Source organism: Motacilla alba, unplaced genomic scaffold (assembly GCF_015832195.1).
Source record: "Motacilla alba alba isolate MOTALB_02 unplaced genomic scaffold, Motacilla_alba_V1.0_pri HiC_scaffold_35, whole genome shotgun sequence".
In the NCBI taxonomy this organism is placed as follows: Eukaryota; Metazoa; Chordata; class Aves; order Passeriformes; family Motacillidae; genus Motacilla; species Motacilla alba.
The window spans coordinates 198,863-221,912 of NW_024037447.1; the positions used below are offsets into that span (position 1 = coordinate 198,863).

Sequence of the window (23,050 nt, forward strand, 5' to 3'; positions counted from 1 at the left end):
CTGGTTTGTACTGGTTTGTACTGGTTTGTACTGGTTTATACTGGTTTATACTGGGAGGCACCGGGAGCGCCGGCTCTACCTGGCGCTGCTGTCCCTGGGGCTCTACGTCAGCACCAAGATCTCGGTACTGGTTATACTGGTTTATACTGGTTTGTACTGGTTATACTGGTTATACTGGTTATACTGGTTATACTGGTTTGTACTGGTTATACTGGTTATACTGGTTATACTGGTTATACTGGTTATACTGGTTTGTACTGGTTTATACTGGTTATACTGGTTATACTGGTTATACTGGTTTGTACTGGTTTGTACTGGTTTGTACTGGTTTATACTGGTTATACTGGTTATACTGGTTATACTGGTTATACTGGTTTATACTGGTTATACTGGTTATACTGGTTATACTGGTTATACTGGTTATACTGGTTATACTGGTTTATACTGGTTATACTGGTTATACTGGTTATACTGGTTATACTGGTTTATACTGGTTATACTGGTTATACTGGTTATACTGGTTATACTGGTTTGTACTGGGAGGCACTGGGAGCGCCGGCTCTACCTGGCGCTGCTGTCCCTGGGGCTCTACGTCAGCACCAAGATCTCGGTACTGGTTATACTGGTTATACTGGTTTGTACTGGTTTGTACTGGTTTGTACTGGTTATACTGGTTATACTGGTTATACTGGTTATACTGGTTATACTGGTTTGTACTGGTTTATACTGGGAAGCACTGGGAGCGCCGGCTCTACCTGGCGCTGCTGTCCCTGGGGCTCTACGTCAGCACCAAGATCTCGGTACTGGTTATACTGGTTATACTGGTTTGTACTGGTTTGTACTGGTTTGTACTGGTTATACTGGTTATACTGGTTATACTGGTTATACTGGTTATACTGGTTTGTACTGGTTTATACTGGGAAGCACTGGGAGCGCCGGCTCTACCTGGCGCTGCTGTCCCTGGGGCTCTACGTCAGCACCAAGATCTCGGTACTGGTTATACTGGTTTATACTGGTTATACTGGTTTGTACTGGGAGGGCGCTGGGAGGGACTGGGAGGGGGTGAAGGGGTTAAAAACGGGGAACAATTGATGTTGGAGGTGATTTTTATACTGGTTTATACTGGTTTAAACTGGTTTACACTGGTTTACACTGGTTTACACAGGTTTATACTGGGTTATACTGGTTTATACTAGTTTACACTCGTTTGTACTGGTTTATACTGGTTTATACTGGTTTATACTGGTTTGGACTGGGAGCGGGGAGGGAAATCCAATTCCACAGGGAGCCCCCAGTTGCCTCCCAGTATAGACCAGTATCCCCTCGCAGCTGATTCCCAGTCCCTCCCAGCCCATCCCAGTCCATCCCAGTTTATCCCAGTCCCCTCCCAGTCCATCCCAGTATATCCCAGTCCCTCCCAGTTCCTCCCAGTTCCTCCCAGTTTAACCCAGTCCCTCCCAGTCCATCCCAGTCCCTCCCAGTCCCCTCCCAGTCCATCCCAGTTTATCCCAGTCCCTCCCAGTCCAAACCAGTCCCTCCCAGTTTCCTCCCAGTCCCCTTCCAGTATAAACCAGTCCCTCCCAGTCACTCCCAGTCCATTCCCAGTTTAACCCAGTCCCTCCCAGTCCCTCCCAGTTCCCTCCCACTTCCCTCCCAGTCCATCCCAGTTTATCCCAATCCATCCCAGTTTATCCCAGTTCATCCCAGTTTATCCCAGCTGACTCCCAGTCACTCCCAGTCCCTCCCAGTCCATCCCAGTTTATCCCACTTTATCCCAGCTCCCTCCCAGTCCATTCCCAGTTTAACCCAGTTTAACCCAGTCCATTCCCACTCCATCCCAGTACAAACCAGTTTATCCCAGCTCACTCCCAGTTTAACCCAGTTCCCTCCCAGTCCATCCCAGTCCCTTCTAATCCCCTCCCAGTCCATCCCAGTTTATCCCAGTTTATCCCAGTCCAAACCAGTCCAAACCAGTCCAAACCAGTCCATCCCAGTTTATCCCAGCTGACTCCCAGTCCCTCCCAGTCCCCTTCCAGTATAAACCAGTCCCTCCCAGTCACTCCCAGTCCATTCCCAGTTTAACCCAGTTTAACCCAGTCCATCCCAGTCCCTCCCAGTCCATCCCAGTTTATCCCACTTTATCCCAGCTCCCTCCCAGTCCATCCCAGTTTAACCCAGTCCCTCCCAGTCCCTCCCTGTCCATCCCAGTCTGTCCCAGTCCCTCTCAGTCCCTCCCAGTTGCCTCCCGGTTTATCCCAGCTCCCTCCCAGTGGCTCCCAGTCCATCCCAGTCCATCCCAGTCCCTCCCAGTCCCTCCCAGTTTATCCCAGCTCCCTCCCAGTGGCTCCCAGTCCATCCCAGTCCATCCCAGTCCCTCCCAGTCCCTCCCAGTTTATCCCAGCTCCCTCCCAGTGGCTCCCAGTCCGTCCCAGTCCGAACCAGTTGCCCCGCAGGTGGACATGTACTCGGGGGCGCTGTTCATCCGCGAGGCGCTGGGCTGGGACCTCTACGGCTCCGTGGGGGCGCTGCTGGGCGTCACCGCGCTCTACACCGTCACTGGTGCGTACTGGTCTGTACTGGTTTATACTGGGACGGACTGGGAGGGACTGGGAATGCACTGGGAGGGACTGGGAGGGGTTTGGGTTGTACTGGGAGGGACTGGGAGGGGTGAAAGGGTTAAAAATGGGGAATAATTGGTGCTGGAGGTGATTTTTTATACTGGTTTGTACTGGTTTATACTGGTTTATACTGGGAGGGACTGGGAATGCACTGGGAGGGACTGGGAGGGGTTTGGGTTGTACTGGGAATGGACTGGGAGGGGGTGAAAGGGTTAAAAATGGGGAATAATCGGTGCTGGAGGTGATTTTTTTATACTGGTTTGGACTGGTTTATACTGGTTTGAGACTGGTTTGTACTGGTTTATATTGGTTTGTACTGGTTTATACTGGGAGGGAGTGGGAATGGACTGGGAATGGACTGGGAGGGGTGAAAGGGTTAAAAACGGGGAATAATCGGTGCTGGAGGTGATTTTTTTATACTGGTTTGGACTGGTTTATACTGGTTTGAGACTGGTTTGTACTGGTTTATACTGGTTTATACTGGTTTATACTGGGAGGGAGTGGGAATGGACTGGGAATGGACTGGGAGGGGTGAAAGGGTTAAAAACGGGGAATAATCGGTACTGGAGGTGATTTTTTTATACTGGTTTATACTGGTTTGTACTGGTTTATACTGGTTTGTACTGGTTTGGACTGGTTTATACTGGGAGAGGTCTGGGACGGTACTGGGAAGGGACTGGGTTATACTGGGAGGGACTGGGAGGGGATGAAAGGGTTAAAAACGGGGAATAATCGGTACTGGAGGTGATTTTTATACTGGTTTGTACTGGTTTATACTGGTTTGGAATGGTGTATACTGGTTTGGAATGGTTTATACTGGTTTATACTGGGAGGGACTGGGAATGAACTGGGAGGGAACTGGTCTGTACTGGGAGGGACTGGGAGGGGAGGCAAGGGTTCACAACGGGGAATAATTGGTACTGGTTTGTACTGGTTTGTACTGGTTTGTACTGGTTTGGACTGGTTTATACTGGTTTATTCTGGTTTGGACTGGTTTAAACCGGTTTAAACCAGTTTTAACTGGTTTAAACTGGTTTATACTGGTTTGGACTGGTTTATAGTGGTTTATTCTGGTTTATACTGGTTTAAACTGCTTTATACTGGTTTGGACTGGTTTAAACTGGTTTATACTGGTTTGGACTGGGAATGGACTGGGATTGTACTGGGAGGGGACTGGGCACCTAACTGGGTGTGGGCGGGGCTTTACTGGGTCTGGGCGTGGCCTAACTCAGTATGGGCGTGGCTTTGGGGTGGTGGGTGTGGCTTGAGTGGGTGTGGTCTGATCAGGGTGTGGCCTAACTGGGTGGGTGTGGCCTAAAGGGCTCTAGGCGTGGCTTTGGTGTGGTGGGCGTGGCTTAACTGGATCTGGGTTGAAGTGGGTGTGGCCTACTTGGGTGTGGGCGTGGCTTAAGTGTGTGTGGCTTGAATTGGGTGTGGCCTAATTGAGCCTAGACCAGTGTGGGCGTGGCCCAACTGGGTGGGGTTTGATCTGGGAGTGGCTTAACTGGGTGGGTGTGGCCTAAGGGGCTCCGGGTGTGGCTTGGAAATGGTGGGTGTGGCCTAACTGGGTGTAGGCTGATTTTAGGCGTGGTCTAATGGGTCGGGGTGGAGCCTGATGGGATGGGCGTGGCTTTGGACTGGTGGGTGTGGCTTAACCGGATCTGGGCTGGGTGGGTGTGGCCTAACTGGGTGTGGCGGGCGTGGGCGTGGTCTAACGCGGTGGGCGTGGCCAGGCGGGCTGACGGCGCTGATGTTCGCGGACCTGGTGCAGACCCTGATCATCATCGCGGGCGCCTCGGTGCTGGCCGGCTACGGTGGGGACACTGGTTCATACTGGTTTATACTGGGAGGGACTGGGGTGGGACTGGGAGGGACTGGGAAACACCACTTTGGTGTCTTACTGGTTTATACTGGTTTATACTGGGAGGGACTGGGATGGGACTGGGAGGGACTGGGGTGGGACTGGGAAACACCACTGTGGTGCCTTACTGGTTCATACTGGTTTATACTGGGAGGGACTGGGGTGGGACTGGGAGGGACTGGGAAACACCACTAGTGGTGCCTTACTGGTTCATACTGGTTTATACTGGGACGGACTGGGATGGGACTGGGAGGGACTGGGGTGGGACTGGGAAACACCACTGTGGTGCCTTACTGGTTTATACTGGTCCATACTGGTTCATACTGGTCCATACTGGTCCATACTGGTCCATACTGGTCCATACTGGTCCACACTGGTCCATACTGGTCCACACTGGTCCATACTGGTCCATACTGGTTTATACTGATTACTGAGTTGGGAGGCACCACCTGCTCTCCAAACCCACCCCCAAATCCCATACTGGTCCATACTGGTCCATACTGGTTTATACTGGTTTATACTGGTTTACACTGCTCTATACTGGTTTTTACCGCTTCGTACTGGTCCGTACTGGTCCGTACTGGTCCGTACTGGTTTATACTGGTCCGTACTGGTTCATACTGGTCCATACTGGTCCACACTGGTCCATACTGGTTTATACTGGTCCATACTGGTCCATACTGGTTTATACTGGTCCATACTGGTCCGTACTGGTCCATACTGGTCCATACTGGTCCATACTGGTTTATACTGGTTTATACTGGTCTATACTGGTCCATACTGATTACTGAGGTGGGAGGCACCACCCGCTCTCCAATCCCACCCCCAAATCCCATACTGGTCCATACTGGTTTATACTGGTTTATACTGGTTTATACTGGTTTTTACCGCTTCATACTGGTCCATACTGGTTTATACTGGTTTATACTGGTTGGCACTGCTCTATACTGGTTTTTACCGCTTCATACTGGTCCGTACTGGTCCGTACTGGTTTATACTGGTTTCCGGCAGCGCTGGGCGCCGTGGGCGGGTACCAGGGCCTGCAGGAGCGCTACCCGCTGGCGCTGTCCCCCAACGCCTCGGGGCCCTGCGGGCGGCCGCGCCCCGACGCCTTCCACCTGCTGCGGCACCCGAGCAGCGGCGACCTGCCCTGGCCCGGGCTGCTGCTGGGGCTGGGCATCATCTCCGCCTGGTACTGGTGCACCGACCAGGTGGGACTGGGAGCACTGGGAGCGACTGGGAGGGACTGGGAGGGACTGGGAGGGACTGGGAGAGACTGGGAGGAACTGGGATCCCAGCTCCTGGGACCTGCCCTGGCCCGGGCTGGGGCTGGGGCTGGGCATCATCTCCGCCTGGTACTGGTGCACCGACCAGGTGGGACTGGGAGCACTGGGAGGGACTGGGAGGGACTGGGAGGGACTGGGAGGGACTGGGATCCCAGCTCCGGGGACCTGCCCTGGCCCGGGCTGCTGCTGGGGCTGGGCATCATCTCCGCCTGGTACTGGTGCACCGACCAGGTGGGACTGGGAGCACTGGGAGGGACTGGGAGCACTGGGAGGGACTGGGAGGGACTGGGAGGGACTGGGATCCCAGCTCCGGGGACCTGCCCTGGCCCGGGCTGGTGCTGGGGCTGGGCATCATCTCCGCCTGGTACTGGTGCACCGACCAGGTGGGACTGGGAGCACTGGGAGCACTGGGAGGGACTGGGAGGGACTGGGAGGGACTGGGAGCGACTGGGAGGGACTGGGAGGAACTGGGATCCCAGCTCCGGGGACCTGCCCTGGCCCGGGCTGCTGCTGGGGCTGGGCATCATCTCCGCCTGGTACTGGTGCACCGACCAGGTGGGACTGGGAGCACTGGGAGCGACTGGGAGCACTGGGAGGGACTGGGAGGGACTGGGAGAGACTGGGAATGGACTGGGAGGGACTGGGAGGAACTGGGATCCCAGCTCCGGCGACCTGCCCTGGCCCGGGCTGCTGCTGGGGCTGGGCATCATCTCCGCCTGGTACTGGTGCACCGACCAGGTGGGACTGGGAGCACTGGGAGCGACTGGGAGCGACTGGGAGGGACTGGGAGGGACTGGGAGGGACTGGGAATGGACTGGGAGGGACTGGGAGGAACTGGGATCCCAGCTCCGGCGACCTGCCCTGGCCCGGGCTGCTGCTGGGGCTGGGCATCATCTCCGCCTGGTACTGGTGCACCGACCAGGTGGGACTGGGAGCACTGGGAGCGACTGGGAGCGACTGGGAGGGACTGGGAGGGACTGGGAGGGACTGGGAATGGACTGGGAGGGACTGGGAGGAACTGGGATCCCAGCTCCGGCGACCTGCCCTGGCCCGGGCTGCTGCTGGGGCTGGGCATCATCTCCGCATGGTACTGGTGCACCGACCAGGTGGGACTGGGAGCACTGGGAGGGACTGGGAGCGACTGGGAGGGACTGGGAGGGACTGGGAGCACTGGGCTGTTACTGGGAGCACTGGGCTGAAACTGGGAGCACTGGGCTGTTACTGGGAGCACTGGGCTGGAACTGGGAGCACTGGGCTGTTACTGGGAGCACTGGGCTGGAACTGGGAGCACTGGGCTGTTACTGGGAGCACTGGTCTCTAACTGGGAGCACTGGGCTGTTACTGGGAGCACTGGGCTGGAACTGGGAGCACTGGGCTCTAACTGGGAGCACTGGGCTGGAACTGGGAGCACTGGTCTCTAACTGGGAGCACTGGGCTGGAACTGGGAGCACTGGGCTGGAACTGGGAGCACTGGGCTGTTACTGGGAGCACTGGGCTGGAACTGGGAGCACTGGGCTGTTACTGGGAGCACTGGTCTCTAACTGGGAGCACTGGGCTGTTACTGGGAGCACTGGGCTGTTACTGGGAGCACTGGGCTGTTACTGGGAGCACTGGGTTCTAACTGGGAGCACTGGGCTGGAACTGGGAGCACTGGGCTGTTACTGGGAGCACTGGTCTCTAACTGGGAGCACTGGGCTGTTACTGGGAGCACTGGGCTGTTACTGGGAGCACTGGGCTGGAACTGGGAGCACTGGGCTGGAACTGGGAGCACTGGGCTGTTACTGGGAGCACTGGGCTGTTACTGGGAGCACTGGGCTGTTACTGGGAGCACTGGGCTGGAACTGGGAGCACTGGGCTGTTACTGGGAGCACTGGGCTGGAACTGGGAGCACTGGGCTGGAACTGGGAGCACTGGGCTGGAACTGGGAGCACTGGGCTGTTACTGGGAGCACTGGGCTGGAACTGGGAGCACTGGGCTGTTACTGGGAGCACTGGGCTGGAACTGGGAGCACTGGGCTGTTACTGGGAGCACTGGGCTGGAACTGGGAGCACTGGGCTGTTACTGGGAGCACTGGGCTCTAACTGGGAGCACTGGGCTGTTACTGGGAGCACTGGGCTGTTACTGGGAGCACTGGTCTCTAACTGGGAGCACTGGGCTGTTACTGGGAGCACTGGGCTGTTACTGGGAGCACTGGGCTGTTACTGGGAGCACTGGGCTGGAACTGGGAGCACTGGGCTGTTACTGGGAGCACTGGGCTGGAACTGGGAGCACTGGGCTGGAACTGGGAGCACTGGGCTGTTACTGGGAGCACTGGGCTGTTACTGGGAGCACTGGGCTGTTACTGGGAGCACTGGGCTGTTACTGGGAGCACTGGGCTGGAACTGGGAGCACTGGGCTGTTACTGGGAGCACTGGGCTGGAACTGGGAGCACTGGGCTGGAACTGGGAGCACTGGGCTGGAACTGGGAGCACTGGGCTGGAACTGGGAGCACTGGGCTGGAACTGGGAGCACTGGGCTGTTACTGGGAGCACTGGGCTGTTACTGGGAGCACTGGGCTCTAACTGGGAGCACTGGGCTGTTACTGGGAGCACTGGGCTGTTACTGGGAGCACTGGGCTGTTACTGGGAGCACTGGGCTCTAACTGGGAGCACTGGGCTGTTACTGGGATAACCGGACTGTAACTGGTCTGTAACTGGTTGGTAACTGGGATAACTGGTGTATAACTGGGATAACCGGTGTGTCACTGGTGTGTCACTGGTGTGTCACAGGTGTGTCACTGGTGTGTCACCGGTGTGTAACCGGTGTGTAACCGGCCCCGCCCCTCCCCGCAGGTGATCGTGCAGCGCTGCCTCGCCGGCCGCTCCCTCACGCACGTCCGCGCCGGCTGCGTCGTCTGCGGCTACCTCAAGGTGCTGCCCATGTTCCTGATGGTGCTGCCCGGCATGGCCGCCCGCGTGCTCTTCCCAGGTCCGAGCCCCACTGCTTTTACTGGGTTATACTGGTTTATACTGGTTTATACTGGTTTATACTGGTTTATACTGGTTTATACTGGTTTTTACTGGTTTATACTGGTTTATACTGGTTTATACCGGTTTACATTCGTTTAAGGGACTTACCCAATATGGCCGCCCCCATTGGAGTTTACAAGATGGCCGCCCAAAATGGCCGCTGCGCACCAAATCTAAGATGGCCGCCCAAGATGGCCGCCCTGTTATAGCGAGCCATTGGTCCATGCTGGTTTATACTGGTTTTTACTGGTTTTACTGGTTTATACTGGTTTATACTGGTTTATACTGGTCCATACTGGTATTACTGGTTTATACTGGTTATACCGGTTTATACTGCTTTATACTGGTTTATACTGGTCCATACTGGTCCATACTGGTCCGTACTGGTCCATACTGGTCCATACTGGTTTATACTGGTCCATACTGGTCCATACTGGTTTATACTGGTCTGTACTGGTTTATACTGGTTTATACTGGTTTATACTGGTCCATACTGGTCCGTACTGGTCCATACTGGTCCATACTGGTCCATACTGGTCTGTACTGGTCCATACTGGTTTATACTGGTCCATACTGGTCCGTACTGGTCCGTACTGGTCCATACTGGGTTATACTGGTTTATACTGGTCCATACTGGTCCATATTGGTTTATACTGGTCCATACTGGTTTATACTGGTCCATACTGGTCCATACTGGTCTATACTGGTCCATACTGGTTTATACTGGTCCATACTGGTCCGTACTGGTCCGTACTGGTCCATACTGGTCCATACTGGTTTATACTGGTCCATACTGGTTTATACTGGTTTATACTGGTCCATCCTGGTTTATACTGGTCCGTACTGGTTTATACTGGTCCATACTGGTCCATACTGGTCCATACTGGTCCATACTGGTTTATACTGGTCCATACTGGTCCATACTGGTCCATACTGGTTTATACTGGTCCATACTGGTCCATACTGGTCCATACTGGTCCATACTGGTTTATACTGGTCCATACTGGTTTATACTGGTCCGTACTGGTTTATACTGGTCCATACTGGTCCATACTGGTCCATACTGGTCTATACTGGTCTATACTGGTTTATACTGGTTTATACTGGTCCATACTGGTCCATACTGGTCCATACTGGTCCCTACTGGTCCATACTGGTCCATACCGGTCCGTACTGGTTTATACTGGTCCATACTGGTCCCGCAGAGGTCGTGGGCTGCGCTGACCCCCAGGGCTGCTCCCGGGCCTGCGGCTCCGCCCTCGGCTGCTCCAACGTGGCCTATCCCAGACTGGTGCTCAGCCTGCTGCCCCCTGGTAATTAATTACTGCTCATTAATTATTCATGAATTATTCATTAGCCATTATTAGTGATTTATGAGCGATTATTAGTGATTTATTAGTGATTATTAGCGGTTATTAGTGGTTATTAACGTGGCCTATCCCAGACTGGTGCTCAGCCTGCTGCCCCCCGGTAATTAATTACTGCTCATTAATTATTCATGAATTATTCATTAGCCATTATTAGTGATTTATGAGCGATTATTAATGGTCTATTAGTGATTATTAGTGGTTATTAACGTGGCCTATCCCAGACTGGTGCTCAGCCTGCTGCCCCCTGGTAATTAATTACTGCTCATTAATTATTCATGAATTATTCATGAATTATTCATTAGCCATTATTAGTGATTTATGAGCGATTATTAGTGATTTATTAGTGATTATTAGCGGTTATTAGTGGTTATTAACGTGGCCTATCCCAGCCTGGTGCTCAGCCTGCTGCCCCCCGGTAATTAATTACTGCTAATTAGCCATCATTAATTATTCATGAATTATTCATTAGCCATCATTAGCGATTTATTGGCGATTATTAATGATTTATTAGTGATTATTAGCGGTTATTAGTGGTTATTAACGTGGCCTATCCCAGGCTGGTGCTCAGCCTGCTGCCCCCCGGTAATTAATTACTGCTCATTAGCATCATTAATTATTCATGAGTTATTCATTAGCCATCATTAGTGATTTATGAGCGATTATTAATGGTCTATTAGTGATTATTAGTGGTTATTAACGTGGCCTATCCCAGACTGGTGCTCAGCCTGCTGCCCCCCGGTAATTAATTACTGCTCATTAGCATCATTAATTATTCATTCATTATTCATTAGCCATCATTAGTGATTTATGAGCGATTATTAATGATTTATTAGTGATTATTAGCGGTTATTAGTGGTTATTAACGTGGCCTATCCCAGACGGGTGCTCAGCCTGCTGCCCCCGGTAATTAATTACTGCTAATTAGCATCATTAATTATTCATGAATTATTCATTAGCCATCATTAGTGATTTATGAGCGATTATTAATGATTTATTAGTGATTATTAGCGGTTATTAGTGGTTATTAATGTGGCCTATCCCAGACTGGTGCTCAGCCTGCTGCCCCCGGTAATTAATTAGTGCTAATTAATGATTATTAGCTCATTAGAATTGGTTATTAGTTCCTTATTAGTGACTATTAAGGACTTATTAGTGATTATTAGCAGTTATTATTTTATTAGTAGTAGTGATTAGTGATTAATTTGTGATTGTTAGCACTAATTAACCATTTATTAATGATTACTAATGATTATTAGTTTATTATTAGTGATTATTAATGATTATTAGCGGCAATTATTTCATTATTAGTGATTAATAACAAGAATTTCTGCACTAATAACCCCATTTCTCACTAATAATTATTATTAATTAACACCCAATAATTATTTTGGGGCTAATTACGGGTTATTAGGCCTATTAATTAATTAATAACCCAAATTGTAGGACTAATAACGCTAATTAGGGACCAATTAGTGCATTATTAGCGCTATTAATTGGTTATTAATCCTAATTTTGGGGCTAATAACTCCATTTTCTCACCGATTTTTTCCATTTCCCCCCGCTAATTGCTATTAATTAATAACTAATAATTATTAGGGGCTAATAACGGGTTATTAAGGCTATTAATTAACTAATAATCCTAATTTTGGGGCTAATAATTCCATTTGTGGGGCTAATAACTCCATTTTTTCACCGATTTTCTCCATTTCCCTCCTGCTCATTACTATTAATTAAGAACTAATAATTATTAGGGGCTATTAGTGGGTTATTAGGGCTATTAATTAACTAATAATCCCAATTTTGGGGCTAATAATTCCATTTTTTTGGCTAATAACTCCATTTTCCCGCCGATTCCCGCCGTCCTTTCGCCGATTCCCGCCGTCCTTCCGCCCTCCCTTCCCCGCGGGCGGTTATTAATCATTAATTAATTAATTAATGATGATTAATCGGCGGCAGGGCTGCGCGGGCTGATGCTGGCCGTGGTGCTGGCCGCGCTGATGTCCTCGCTGGCCTCCATCTTCGCCAGCTCGGCCGCGCTCTTCACGCTGGACGTTTACCGCAAGGTGCGGCCGCGCGCCGGGCCACGGCACCTGCTGCTGGCCGGGAGGTGAGGCACACCTGGGGACACACCTGGGGACACCTGGGGACACCTGGGGACAGCTGGGGACACACCTGGGGACACCTGGGGACACCTGGGGACACCTGGGGACAGCTGGGGACACACCTGGGGACACCTGGGGACACCTGGGGTCAATGGGGACAGCTGGGGACACCTGGGACACCTGGGGACAGCTGGGGACACACCTGGGGACACCTGGAGACAGCTGGGGACAGCTGGGGACAATGGAGACACCTGGGGACACCTGGGGACACACCTGGGGACACACCGGGGACACCTGGGGACACCTGGGGACAGCTGGGGACACAGCTGGGGACACTGGGGACGCTGGACGTTTACCGCAAGGTGCGGCTGCGCGCCGGGCCACGGCACCTGCTGCTGGCCGGGAGGTGAGGCACACCTGGGGACACCTGGGGACACTGGGGACACCTGGGGAAACCTGGGGACAGCTGGGGACAGCTGGGGACAGCTGGGGACAATGGGGACACCTGGGGACAGCTGGGGGCACATCTGGGGACACCTGGGGACACCTGGGACACCTGGGGACACACCTGGGGGACACCTAGGGGACACATGGGGACATACCTGGGACACCTGGGACAACGGGGACACCTGGGGACACACCTGGGACACACCTGGGGACAGCTGGGGACACCTGGGACACACCCAGGACACACCTGAGACACCTGGGGGACACATGGGGACACCGGGGACACCTGGGGACACAGCCAGGACACACCTGGGGACACTGGGGACACCCGGGACACACCTGGGACAGGGGAGGGATGGGTGAGACAGGTGAGGGAACAGCACCTTCTGATGGCCAGCAGGTGAGGGACAGGTGAGGTCACCTGGGACAGGTGAGGGACACCTGGGACAGGTGAGGGACACCTGGAGCAGGTCAGGGACACCTGGGACAGGTGAGGGACACGTGGGACAGGTGAGGGACACCTGGGAGAGGTGAGGTCACCTGAGACACGTGAGGGACACCTGGGACAGGTGAGGGACAGGTGAGGGACACCTGGGACAGGTGAGGGACAGGTGAGGTCACCTGAGACACGTGAGGGACACCTGGGACAGGTGAGGGACAGGTGAGGGACACCTGGGACAGGTGAGGGACAGGTGAGGGACACCTGGAGCAGGTCAGGGACACCTGGGACAGGTGAGGGACAGGTGAGGGACACCTGAGACAGGTGAGGGACACCTGGAGCAGGTCAGGGACACCTGGGACAGGTGAGGGACAGGTGAGGGACACCTGAGACAGGTGAGGGACACCTGGAGCAGGTCAGGGACAGCTGGGACAGGTGAGGGACAGGTGAGGGACACCTGGGACAGGTGAGGGACACCTGGAGCAGGTCAGGGACACACCTGCTCGTGGCCGGCAGGTGAGGGCGCACCTGGGACAGGTGAGGGACACCTGGAGCAGGGGAGGGACAGTGCAGGGACACACCTGGGACACCTGGGACACCTGGGACACACCTGGGACACACCTGGGACACCTGGGACACACCTGGGACACACCTGGGACGCCTGGGACACACCTGGGACACACCTGGGACGCCTGGGACACACCTGGGACACACCTGGGACACGCCTGGGACACCTGGGACACCTGGGACACCTGGGACACACCTGGGACACGCCTGGGACACACCTGGGACACACCCAAATTTTTGGGTTCTTGAAGTCCAAATGACCACCGATTTTTTTGGGGTGAGCTCAGGTGACCCCAGGTGACCCCAGGTGAGCTCAGGTGTCCAGGTGACCTCAAAAATCCAAAATCTGAGCTTCTCAGGTGTTTGAGAATCCCAAATTTTGGCGTCCAGGTGACCTTGAAGGACCCGAATTTCAGGGTTTCCGGAGCTCCCAGATTTTCCTGGGGTGGCGCCAGGTGACCCCAGGTGAGCTCAGGTGACCCCAGGTGAGCTCAGGTGTCCAGGTCACCTCCAGAGACCCAATCTTGAGGCTCTCAGGTACCCCAGAACCCGAATTTTGAGGTCTCAGGTAACTTTGAGCTCCTGGATTTTGGGGTTCTGGAGCTCCTGGAGGTCCCACATTTTTTCGGGGTGACCCCAGGTGACCCCAGGTGAGCTCAGGTGACCCCAGGTGTCCAGGTGACCTCCAGAGACCCAAAACTGGTCATCTCAAGCGCCCCAGAACCCCAAATTTTGAGGTCTCAGGTAACTTTGAGCTCCCGAATTTTGGGGTTCCGGAGCTCCTGGAGGTCCCAGATTTCTTCAAGGTGGCCTCAGGTGACCCCAGGTGTCCCCAGGTGGGCTCAGGTGTCCAGGTGACCTCCATAGACCCAATCTTGAGGCTCTCAGGTGTCCCAGAACCCCAATTTTGGTGTCCAGGTGACCTTGAAGGACCCAAATTTCGGGTTTCCGGAGCTCCTGGAGGTCCCACATTTTTTCGGGGTGACCCCAGGTGAGCTCAGGTGACCCCAGGTGACCCCAGGTGACCCCAGGTGAGCTCAGGTGTCCAGGTGACCTCCAGAGACCCAATCTTGAGGCTCTCAGGTGTCCCAGAACCCAAATTTTGGCGTCCAGGTGACATTGAAGGACCCAAATTTTGGGGTTCTGGAGCTCCTGGAGGTCCCAAATTTTTGGGGGTGGCCCCAGGTGACCCCAGGTGAGCTCAGGTGACCCCAGGTGACCCCAGGTGACCCCAGGTGAGCTCAGGTCTCCAGGTGACCTCCAGAGACCCAATCTTGAGCTTCTCAGGTGCCCCAGAACCCCAAATTTCGGTGTCCAGGTGACCTTGAAGGACGCGGATTTCGGGTTTCCGGAGCTCCCGGAGCTCCGGGATTTTTTCGGGGTGACCCCAGGTGACCGCAGGTGTCCCCTCACCTGTCCGCAGGCTGTGGGTGGTGGCCATGGTGGGGCTGAGCCTGGCCTGGCTGCCGGTGGTGGAGGCGGCGCGGGGCGGGCAGCTCTTCGACTACATGCAGGCGCTGGCCTCGTACCTGGCGCCGCCCGTGGCCGCCGTCTTCTTCCTGGCCGTGTTCGTGCCGCGCGTCAACGAGCCCGTGAGTGGCACCTGGGGACACCTGGGGACACCTGGGGACACCTGGGGGCACCTGGGGACACCTGGGCACACCTGGGGACACCTGGGGGCACCTGGGAGTGGTTTAAAGGGGATTTGGGGCTCACCTGGGCACATTTGGGGCACACCTGAGGGGGTTTGGAGCTCACCTGGGGCTCACCTGGGCACAGCTGGGCACACCTGGGGACACCTGGGGGCACCTGGGATAGACCTGGGGACACCTGGGGACACCTGGGCACACCTGGGCACACCTGGGGACACCTGGGGACACCTGGGATAGACCTGGGGACACTTGGGGGCACCTGGAGGCATCTGGGACACACCTAAGATAGACCTGGGCACACCTGGGCACACCTGGGCACACCTGGGGACACCTGGGGACACCTGGGGACACCTGGGGACAGCTGGGCACACCTGGGCGCACCTGGGCACACCTGGGGACACCTGGGGATACACCTGGGGGCAGCTGGGGACACCTGGGGACACCTGGGGGCAGCTGGGATACACCTGGGGACACCTGGGCACACCTGGGCACACCTGGGGACACCTGGGATAGACCTGGGGACACTTGGGGGCACCTGGAGGCATCTGGGACACACCTAAGATAGACCTGGGGACACCTGGGATACACCTGGGGGCACCTGGGGACACCTGAGCACACCTGGGCACACCTGGGCACACCCTGGATACACCTGGGCACACCTGGGCACACCTGGGCACACCTGGGCACACCCTGGATACACCTGGGCACACCTGGGCACACCTGGGCACACCCTGGATACACCTGGGCACACCTGGGCACACCTGGGCACACCTGGGGGGCGATCAGGACACATCTGGAGGGTCGGGGGTGGGGGGGCAAAGGGTTTTGGGGAGGATTTGGGGGAGTTTTGGGCTTCAGGTGACCCCAAACCCCCAAAATTTCACCTCCGGGTGACCCCAACCCCCAAATTTGGGGTTTCAGGTGCTCAGGTGACCCCAAAACCCTCGAATTTCCCCCAGAAATGACCCCAAAACCCCCAAATTTCGACCCCGAAAGCCCCAAATTTCGGATCCGGGTGACCCCAAAACGTCCCAAATTTGGGGTTCCTGAGCATCCGGGTGACCCCAATTTGGGATCCAGGTCTCCAGGTGATCCCAAAACCCCCAAATTTCACCTCCAGACGACCCCAAATACCCCAAGTTTTGACCCCAAAATCCCAAATTTTCACCCTAAAACCCCAAATTTTCACCCCAAATTTGGACCCCCAAAATCCCAAATTTTCACCCCAAAATCCCAAATTTTGACCCCAAAATCCCAAATTTTCACCCTAAAACCCCAAATTTTCAACCTGAAACCCCAAACTTTGGCTCCGGGTGACCCGAAACGTCCCAAATTTGGGGTTCCTGAGTATCCGGGTGACCCCAATTTGGGATCCAGGTCTCCAGGTGATCCCAAAAACCCCAAATTTCACCTCCAGGTGCCCCCAAACCCGGGATTTTTGCCCCCAAACTGGGGAATTTTGCCCCAAATTCGGGAATTTTGTCCCCAAACCCGGGAATTTTGCCCCAAATTCAGGAATTTTGCCCCAAATCTGGGAATTTTGCCCCGAATTTTGGGAATTTTGCCCCCAAATGAGGGAATTTTGCCCCAAACCGGGAAATTTTGTCCCCAAATTCAGGAATTTCGCCCCCAAACTGGGGAATTTTGCCCCAAATTTCGGGAATTTTGCCCCAAATCCGAGAATTTTGCCTCCAAATTCGGGAATTTTGCCCCCAAATTCTGGATTTTGCCCCCAAATTCGGGAACTTTGCCCCCAAATTCGGGAATTTTGCCCCAAATCTGGAAATTTTGCCCCCAAATTCTGGATTTTGCCCCCAAATTCGGGAACTTTGCCCCCAAACCCGGGATTTTTGCCCCCAAACGTGGAAATTTTGTCCCCAAACCCAGGAATTTTGCCCCAAACGTGAAAATTTTGCCCCAAATTAGGGAATTTTGCCCCCAAAATTCAGGATTTTCGCCCCAAATCTGGGAATTTCGCCCCAAAATTTGGAAATTTCGCCCCCAAACGGGGGAATTTCGCCCCCCGGTTTCCGGGGCTCGCCCGAACGGGGTTTTCCTCCCGCAGGGCGCGTTCTGGGGGCTGCTGGGGGGCCTGGGGCTGGGCCTGGCCCGGCTGATCCCGGAATTCCTTTTGGGATCGGGATCGTGCGGGAGCCCCGGGCGCTGCCCCGCGCTGCTCTGCGGCCTGCACTACCTGCACTTCGCCGTGCTGCTCTTCCTGCTCACCTGCGCCGTCGTCCTGGCCGTCTCCTGCTGCCACCCGCCCATCCCCAAGGTCCACGTGAGTGACGGCGGCTTTCGGGAATTTTTCGGGAATTTTTCGGGAATTTTTTGGGGGGGAAAATCGTGAAAAAACGGGGCGGAAACGCGAAAAAATGGCCCCAAATGGCCCCAAAATGAGGGAAAATTGGGTCCAAGATGAGCTCAAAATGAGCCTCAGATGGCTCAAACCGAAATTGGAGGGTTTGGGATTTTTTGGGAATTGTTTGGGATTTTGGGGGAATTTTTGGGGCATTTTTGGGGGGGGAAATAGTGAAAGAACGGGGCGGAAACGCGATAAAATGGCCCCAAACGGCCCCAAAATGAGGCAACATTTGGCCCAAAGTGAGCCCAAAATGAGCCCAAAATGGCTCAAACCGAAATTCGAGTGTTTGGGATTTTTTGGGAATTGTTTGGGGTTTTTTGGGAATTTTTGGGGCATTTTTGGGGGGAAAATCGTGAAAAAACGGGGCGGAAACGCGAAAAAATGGCCCCAAATGGCCCCAAAATGAGGGAAAATTGGGTCCAAAATGAGCCCAAAATGAGCCCAAAATGGCTCAAACCGAAATTCGAGTGTTTGGGATTTTTTGGGAATTGTTTGGGGTTTTTTGGGAATTTTTGGGGCATTTTTGGGGGGGAAAATCGTGAAAAAACGGGGCAGAAACGCGATGAAATGGCCCCAAACTGCCCCAAAATGAGGCAACATTTGGCCCAAAGTGAGCTCAAAATGAGCCCCAAATGGCTCGAACCGAAATTGGAGGGTTTGGGATTTTTGGGAATTTTTTTGGATTTTTTGGGAATTGTTTGGGATTTTCGGGGAATTTTTTGGGGGAAAATCGTGAAAAATCGGGGGAAAATGTGAAAAAATGGCCCCAAATGGTCCCAAAATGAGACCCAAAATGAGGCAAAGTTGTGTCCCAAATGAGCCCAAAATGAGCTCAAACCGACAGGTGAGTGCTCGGGAATTTTTGGGAATTTTTAGGGAATTTTTGGGGACATTTTTTGGGGGGGAAAATCGTGAAAAAACGGGGGGAAATGCGGAAAAAATGGCCCAAAATGACCCCAAAATGGCCCCAGAATGGCCCCAAAATGGACCCAAAATGAACCCCAAAATGGCCCCAAAATGAGCCCCAAAATGAGCCCAAAATGGCCCCAAAATGACCCAAAATGAGCCAAAAATGGGCCCAAAATAAGCCCAAAATGAGCCAAAAATGGGCCCAAAATGGCCCCAGAATGGCCCCAAAATGAGCCCCAAAATGAGCCCAAAATGACCCAAAATGAGCCCAAAATGGACCCAAAATGGCCCCAAAATGAGCCCAAAATGGCCCCAGAATGGCCCCAAAATGAGCCCCAAAATGAGCCCCAAAATGGCCCCAAAATGAGCCCAAATTGGCCCCAAAATGGCCCCAAAATGAGCCAAAAATGGGCCCAAAATGGCCCCAAAATGAGCCAAAAATGGGCCCAAAATGGGCCCAAAATTGCCCCAAAATGGCCCAAAATGGCCCCAAAATGGGCCCAAAATGGCCCCAAAATGGCCCAAAATGGCTCCAAAATGGCCCCAAAATGAGCCAAAATGAGCCCAAAATGAGCCCAAAATGACCCAAAATGGCCCCAAAATGAGCCAAAATGAGCCCAAAATGAGCCCAAAATGACCCAAAATGGCCCCAAAATGAGCCAAAATGAGCCAAAATGGCCCCAAAATGAGCCCAAAATGGCCCCAAAATGAGCCCAAAATGAGCCCAAAATGGCCCCAAAATGACCCAAAATGACCCAAAATGGCCCCAAAATGGCCCCAAAATGAGCCCAAAATGGCCCCAAAATGAGCCAAAATGAGCCCAAAATGGCCCCAAAATGACCCAAAATGGACCCAAAATGACCCAAAATGGGCCCAAAATGAGCCCAAAATGAGCCCAAAATGAGCCAAAACGAGCCCAAAATGGATTTTTTCCATTTTTGGTGTCGATTTTTCCATTTTTGGTGTCGATTTTTCCGTTTTTGGGGTGGATATTCCCCTTTTCAGGGTGGATTTTCCCGTTTTGGGGTTGATTTTCCATTTCCAGGGTCGCTTTTCCCGTTTCCGGGGTCGCTTTTCCCGTTTCCGGGGTCACTTTTCCCGTTTCCGGGGTCACTTTTCCCATTTTGGAGTCGCTTTTCCCATTTTGGAGTCGCTTTTCCCGTTTCTGGGGTCGCTTTTCCCATTTCCGGGGTCGCTTTTCCCGTTTTTGGGGTCGCTTTTCCCATTTTGGGGTCGCTTTTCCCATTTTGGGGTCGCTTTTCCCATTCCCGGGGTCGCTTTTCCCGTTTCCGGGGTCGCTTTTCCCATTTTGGGGTCGCTTTTCCCGATTTTGGGGTCGCTTTTCCCGTTTTTGGGGTCGCTTTTCCCATTTTGGGGTCGCTTTTCCCATTTTGGGGTCGCTTTTCCCGTTTTTGGGGTCGCTTTTCCCATTCCCGGGGTCGCTTTTCCCGTTTCCGGGGTCGCTTTTCCCGTTTTTGGGGTCGCTTTTCCCATTTTGGGGTCGCTTTTCCCATTTTGGGGTCGCTTTTCCCGTTTTTGGGGTCGCTTTTCCCATTTTGGGATCGCTTTTCCCGTTTTTGGGGTCGCTTTTCCCATTTTGGGGTCGCTTTTCCCGTTTCCGGGATCGCTTTTCCCGTTTCCGGGGTCGCTTTTCCCATTTTGGGGTCGCTTTTCCCATTTCCGGGGTCGCTTTTCCCATTTTGGGGTCGCTTTTCCCGTTTCCGGGATCGCTTTTCCTGTTTCCGGGGTCGCTTTTCCCGTTTTTGGGGTCGCTTTTCCCGTTTCCGGTGTCCCTTTTCCCATTTTGGGGTCGCTTTTCCCGTTCCCGGGGTCGCTTTTCCCATTTTGGGGTCGCTTTTCCCGGTTTTGGGGTCGCTTTTCCCGTTTTTGGGGTCGCTTTTCCCGTTTTTGGGGTCGCTTTTGCCGTTTTTGGGGTCGCTTTTCCCATTTCCGGGGTCGCTTTTCCCATTTCCGGGGTCGCTTTTCCCGTTTTTGGGGTCGCTTTTCCCGTTTTTGGGATCGCTTTTCCCGTTTCCGGGGTCGCTTTTCCCATTTTGGGGTCGCTTTTCCCATTTCCGGGGTCGCTTTTCCCATTTTGGGGTCGCTTTTCCCGTTTCCGGGATCGCTTTTCCTGTTTCCGGGGTCGCTTTTCCCGTTTCCGGGTCGCTTTTCCCGTTTCCGGGGTCGCTTTTCCCGGTTTTGGGGTGCGATCCCGGAATTCCGGCCCGCAGCTCCACAGGTTGGTGTTCAGCCTCCGGAACAGCCGCGAGCCCCGAATCGACCTCGACGCGCCCCAGGAGCCGCCCCAGAGCCCGGGGGTGCAGCTGGGGGGTGAGACCCCAAAACCCCAAATCCGGGGGGGCTGGGAGCCGGGCTCGGGATTTCGGGGGGTCCTGGGGGATTGGGGACCCAGATTTGGGGGGTTTTGGGAGGCAAATTTGGGGTTTTTGGGGGGTTTTGGGACCCGAATTTGGGATTTTTGGAGGTCCTGGGGGTTTTGGGGCCCAAATTTGCAACTTTTGGGGGTCCTGGGGAATTTGGGGACCCAAATTTGGGATTTTGGGGGGATTTGGGGTCAAAATTTGCAACTTTTGGGGGTCCTGGGGAATTTGGGGACCCAAATTTGGGATTTCGGGGGGATTTGGGGTCGAAATTCGGGATTTTTGGTGCCTTGGGGACCCAAATTTGGGGATTTTTTTTGGGTTTTGGGATCCAAACTTGGGATTTTGGGGGATTTGGGGTCGAAATTTGGGATTTTTTGGGGGTCTTGGAGAATTTGGGGATGCAAATCTGGAATTTTGGGTCCCAAATTTGGGAGTTTTGGGGTCGTTGGGATCCAGATTTGGGAATTTTGGGGTCTTGGGGTCTCAAAATTTGGAATTCTGGGGTGTCCTGGGGATTTTGGGGTCTCAAATTTTGGGGTTTTGGGACCCAAATTTGGGATTTCGGGGGGTCCTGGGGATTTGGGGACCCAGATTTGGGGGGTTTTGGGAGGCAAATTTGGGATTTTTGGGGGGTTTTGGGACCCGAATTTGGGATTTTTGGAGGTCCTGGGGGTTTTGGGGCCCAAATTTGCAACTTTTGGGGGTCCTGGGGAATTTGGGGACCCAAATTTGGGATTTTGGGGGGATTTGGGGTCAAAATTTGGGAGTTTTGGGGTCTTGGGGAATTTGGGGACCCAAATTTGGGATTTCAGGAGGATTTGGGGTCGAAATTCGGGATTTTTGGTGTCTTGGGGACACAAATTTGGGGATTTTTTTGGGTTTTGGGATCCAAATTTGGGATTTTGGGGACCCAAATTTGGGATTTTTTGGGGGTTTCAGGACCCCAAATTTGGGATTTTGGGGGTTTTAGGATCCAAATTTGGGATTTTTTTGGGGGGTCCTGGGATTTTGGGGTATCAAATTTTGGGGTTTTGGGGACCCAAATTTGGGATTTTTTGGGGGTTTTGGGATACCAATTTGGGATTTTTGGGGGATTTGGGGTCGAAATTTGGGATTTTGGTGTCTTGGGGACACAAATTTGGGGATTTTTTCGGTCCCAGGACCCAAATTTGGGATTTTTTAGGGATTTAGGGGTCCCAGGGATTTTGGGGTCTCAAATTTGGGGGTTTTGGGGCCCAAATTTACAATTTTTGGGCTCATTGGGATTGAACTTCGGGATTTTTTGGGGACTTTTGGGTCCCGAATTTTGGGGTTTTGGGGGTTTTGGGGATTTTGGGGATGCAAATCTAGGATTTTGGGTCCCAAATTTTGGGGGTTTGGGGTCTTTGGGATCCAAATTTCAGAATTTTGGGGTCTTGGGGACCCAAAAATTTGGAATTCTGGGGAGTTCTGGGGATTTTGGGGTCTCAAATTTTGGGATTTTGAGGTCCCAAATTTGGGATTTTTGGAGTCTTGGGGAATTTGGGGACCCAGATTTGGGATTTTTTGGGGGTCTGGGGAATTTGGGGCCCGAATTTGGGACTTTTTTAGGGGGGTTTTGGGATCCAAATTTGGGGTTTTGGGGGAGTCCTGGGAGTTTTGGGGTCTCAATTTTTGGCCTTTTGTGTCCCAAATTTGGGATTTTGAGGGATCTTGGGGAATTTGGGGACCCAAATTTTGGGATTTTTGGGGTTTAGAGCCCCAAATTTGGGCCCCAGGGGGATTTTGGGGGCTTTGGGGGATTTTAGAGCCCCAAATTTGGGGATTTTTGGGGATTTTCGACCCCAAATTTTTTCCCCAATTCCAGACCTGGAAGCGCCTCCGGGGGCGGAGCCTGGAGCGGGGGGCGTGGCCGCGGAGATGGGCGTGGCCGCGGCCGAAGCCCCGCCCCCCGAGGATCCCAAATGGAGCCGATTGGTCGACATCAACGCCCTGGTGCTGATGGGCGTGGCCTCCTTCCTGTGGGGGTATTTTGCCTGAAATCGCCCGAAATAAACCCAAAA

At 53.5% G+C, this 23,050-nt stretch overlaps 1 protein-coding gene across 1 annotated transcript in view; it reads left to right on the plus strand.

The window, feature by feature from the left end:
• The window catches only part of LOC119696679 (sodium/glucose cotransporter 2-like), a 49,822-nt gene extending 26,772 nt beyond the window's left edge, over positions 1-23,050 (plus strand). The window contains exons 12-24 of the mRNA XM_038126479.1: positions 544-610; positions 735-800; positions 925-990; positions 2,454-2,559; positions 4,352-4,432; positions 5,491-5,690; positions 8,597-8,732; positions 9,979-10,086; positions 12,100-12,250; positions 15,122-15,290; positions 17,416-17,631; positions 20,856-20,955; positions 22,855-23,050. Coding sequence (XP_037982407.1) covers positions 544-610; positions 735-800; positions 925-990; positions 2,454-2,559; positions 4,352-4,432; positions 5,491-5,690; positions 8,597-8,732; positions 9,979-10,086; positions 12,100-12,250; positions 15,122-15,290; positions 17,416-17,631; positions 20,856-20,955; positions 22,855-23,027 — 1,639 coding nt within the window. The 3' untranslated portion in view covers positions 23,028-23,050. The remainder of the gene's footprint in view (positions 1-543; positions 611-734; positions 801-924; positions 991-2,453; positions 2,560-4,351; positions 4,433-5,490; positions 5,691-8,596; positions 8,733-9,978; positions 10,087-12,099; positions 12,251-15,121; positions 15,291-17,415; positions 17,632-20,855; positions 20,956-22,854) is intronic.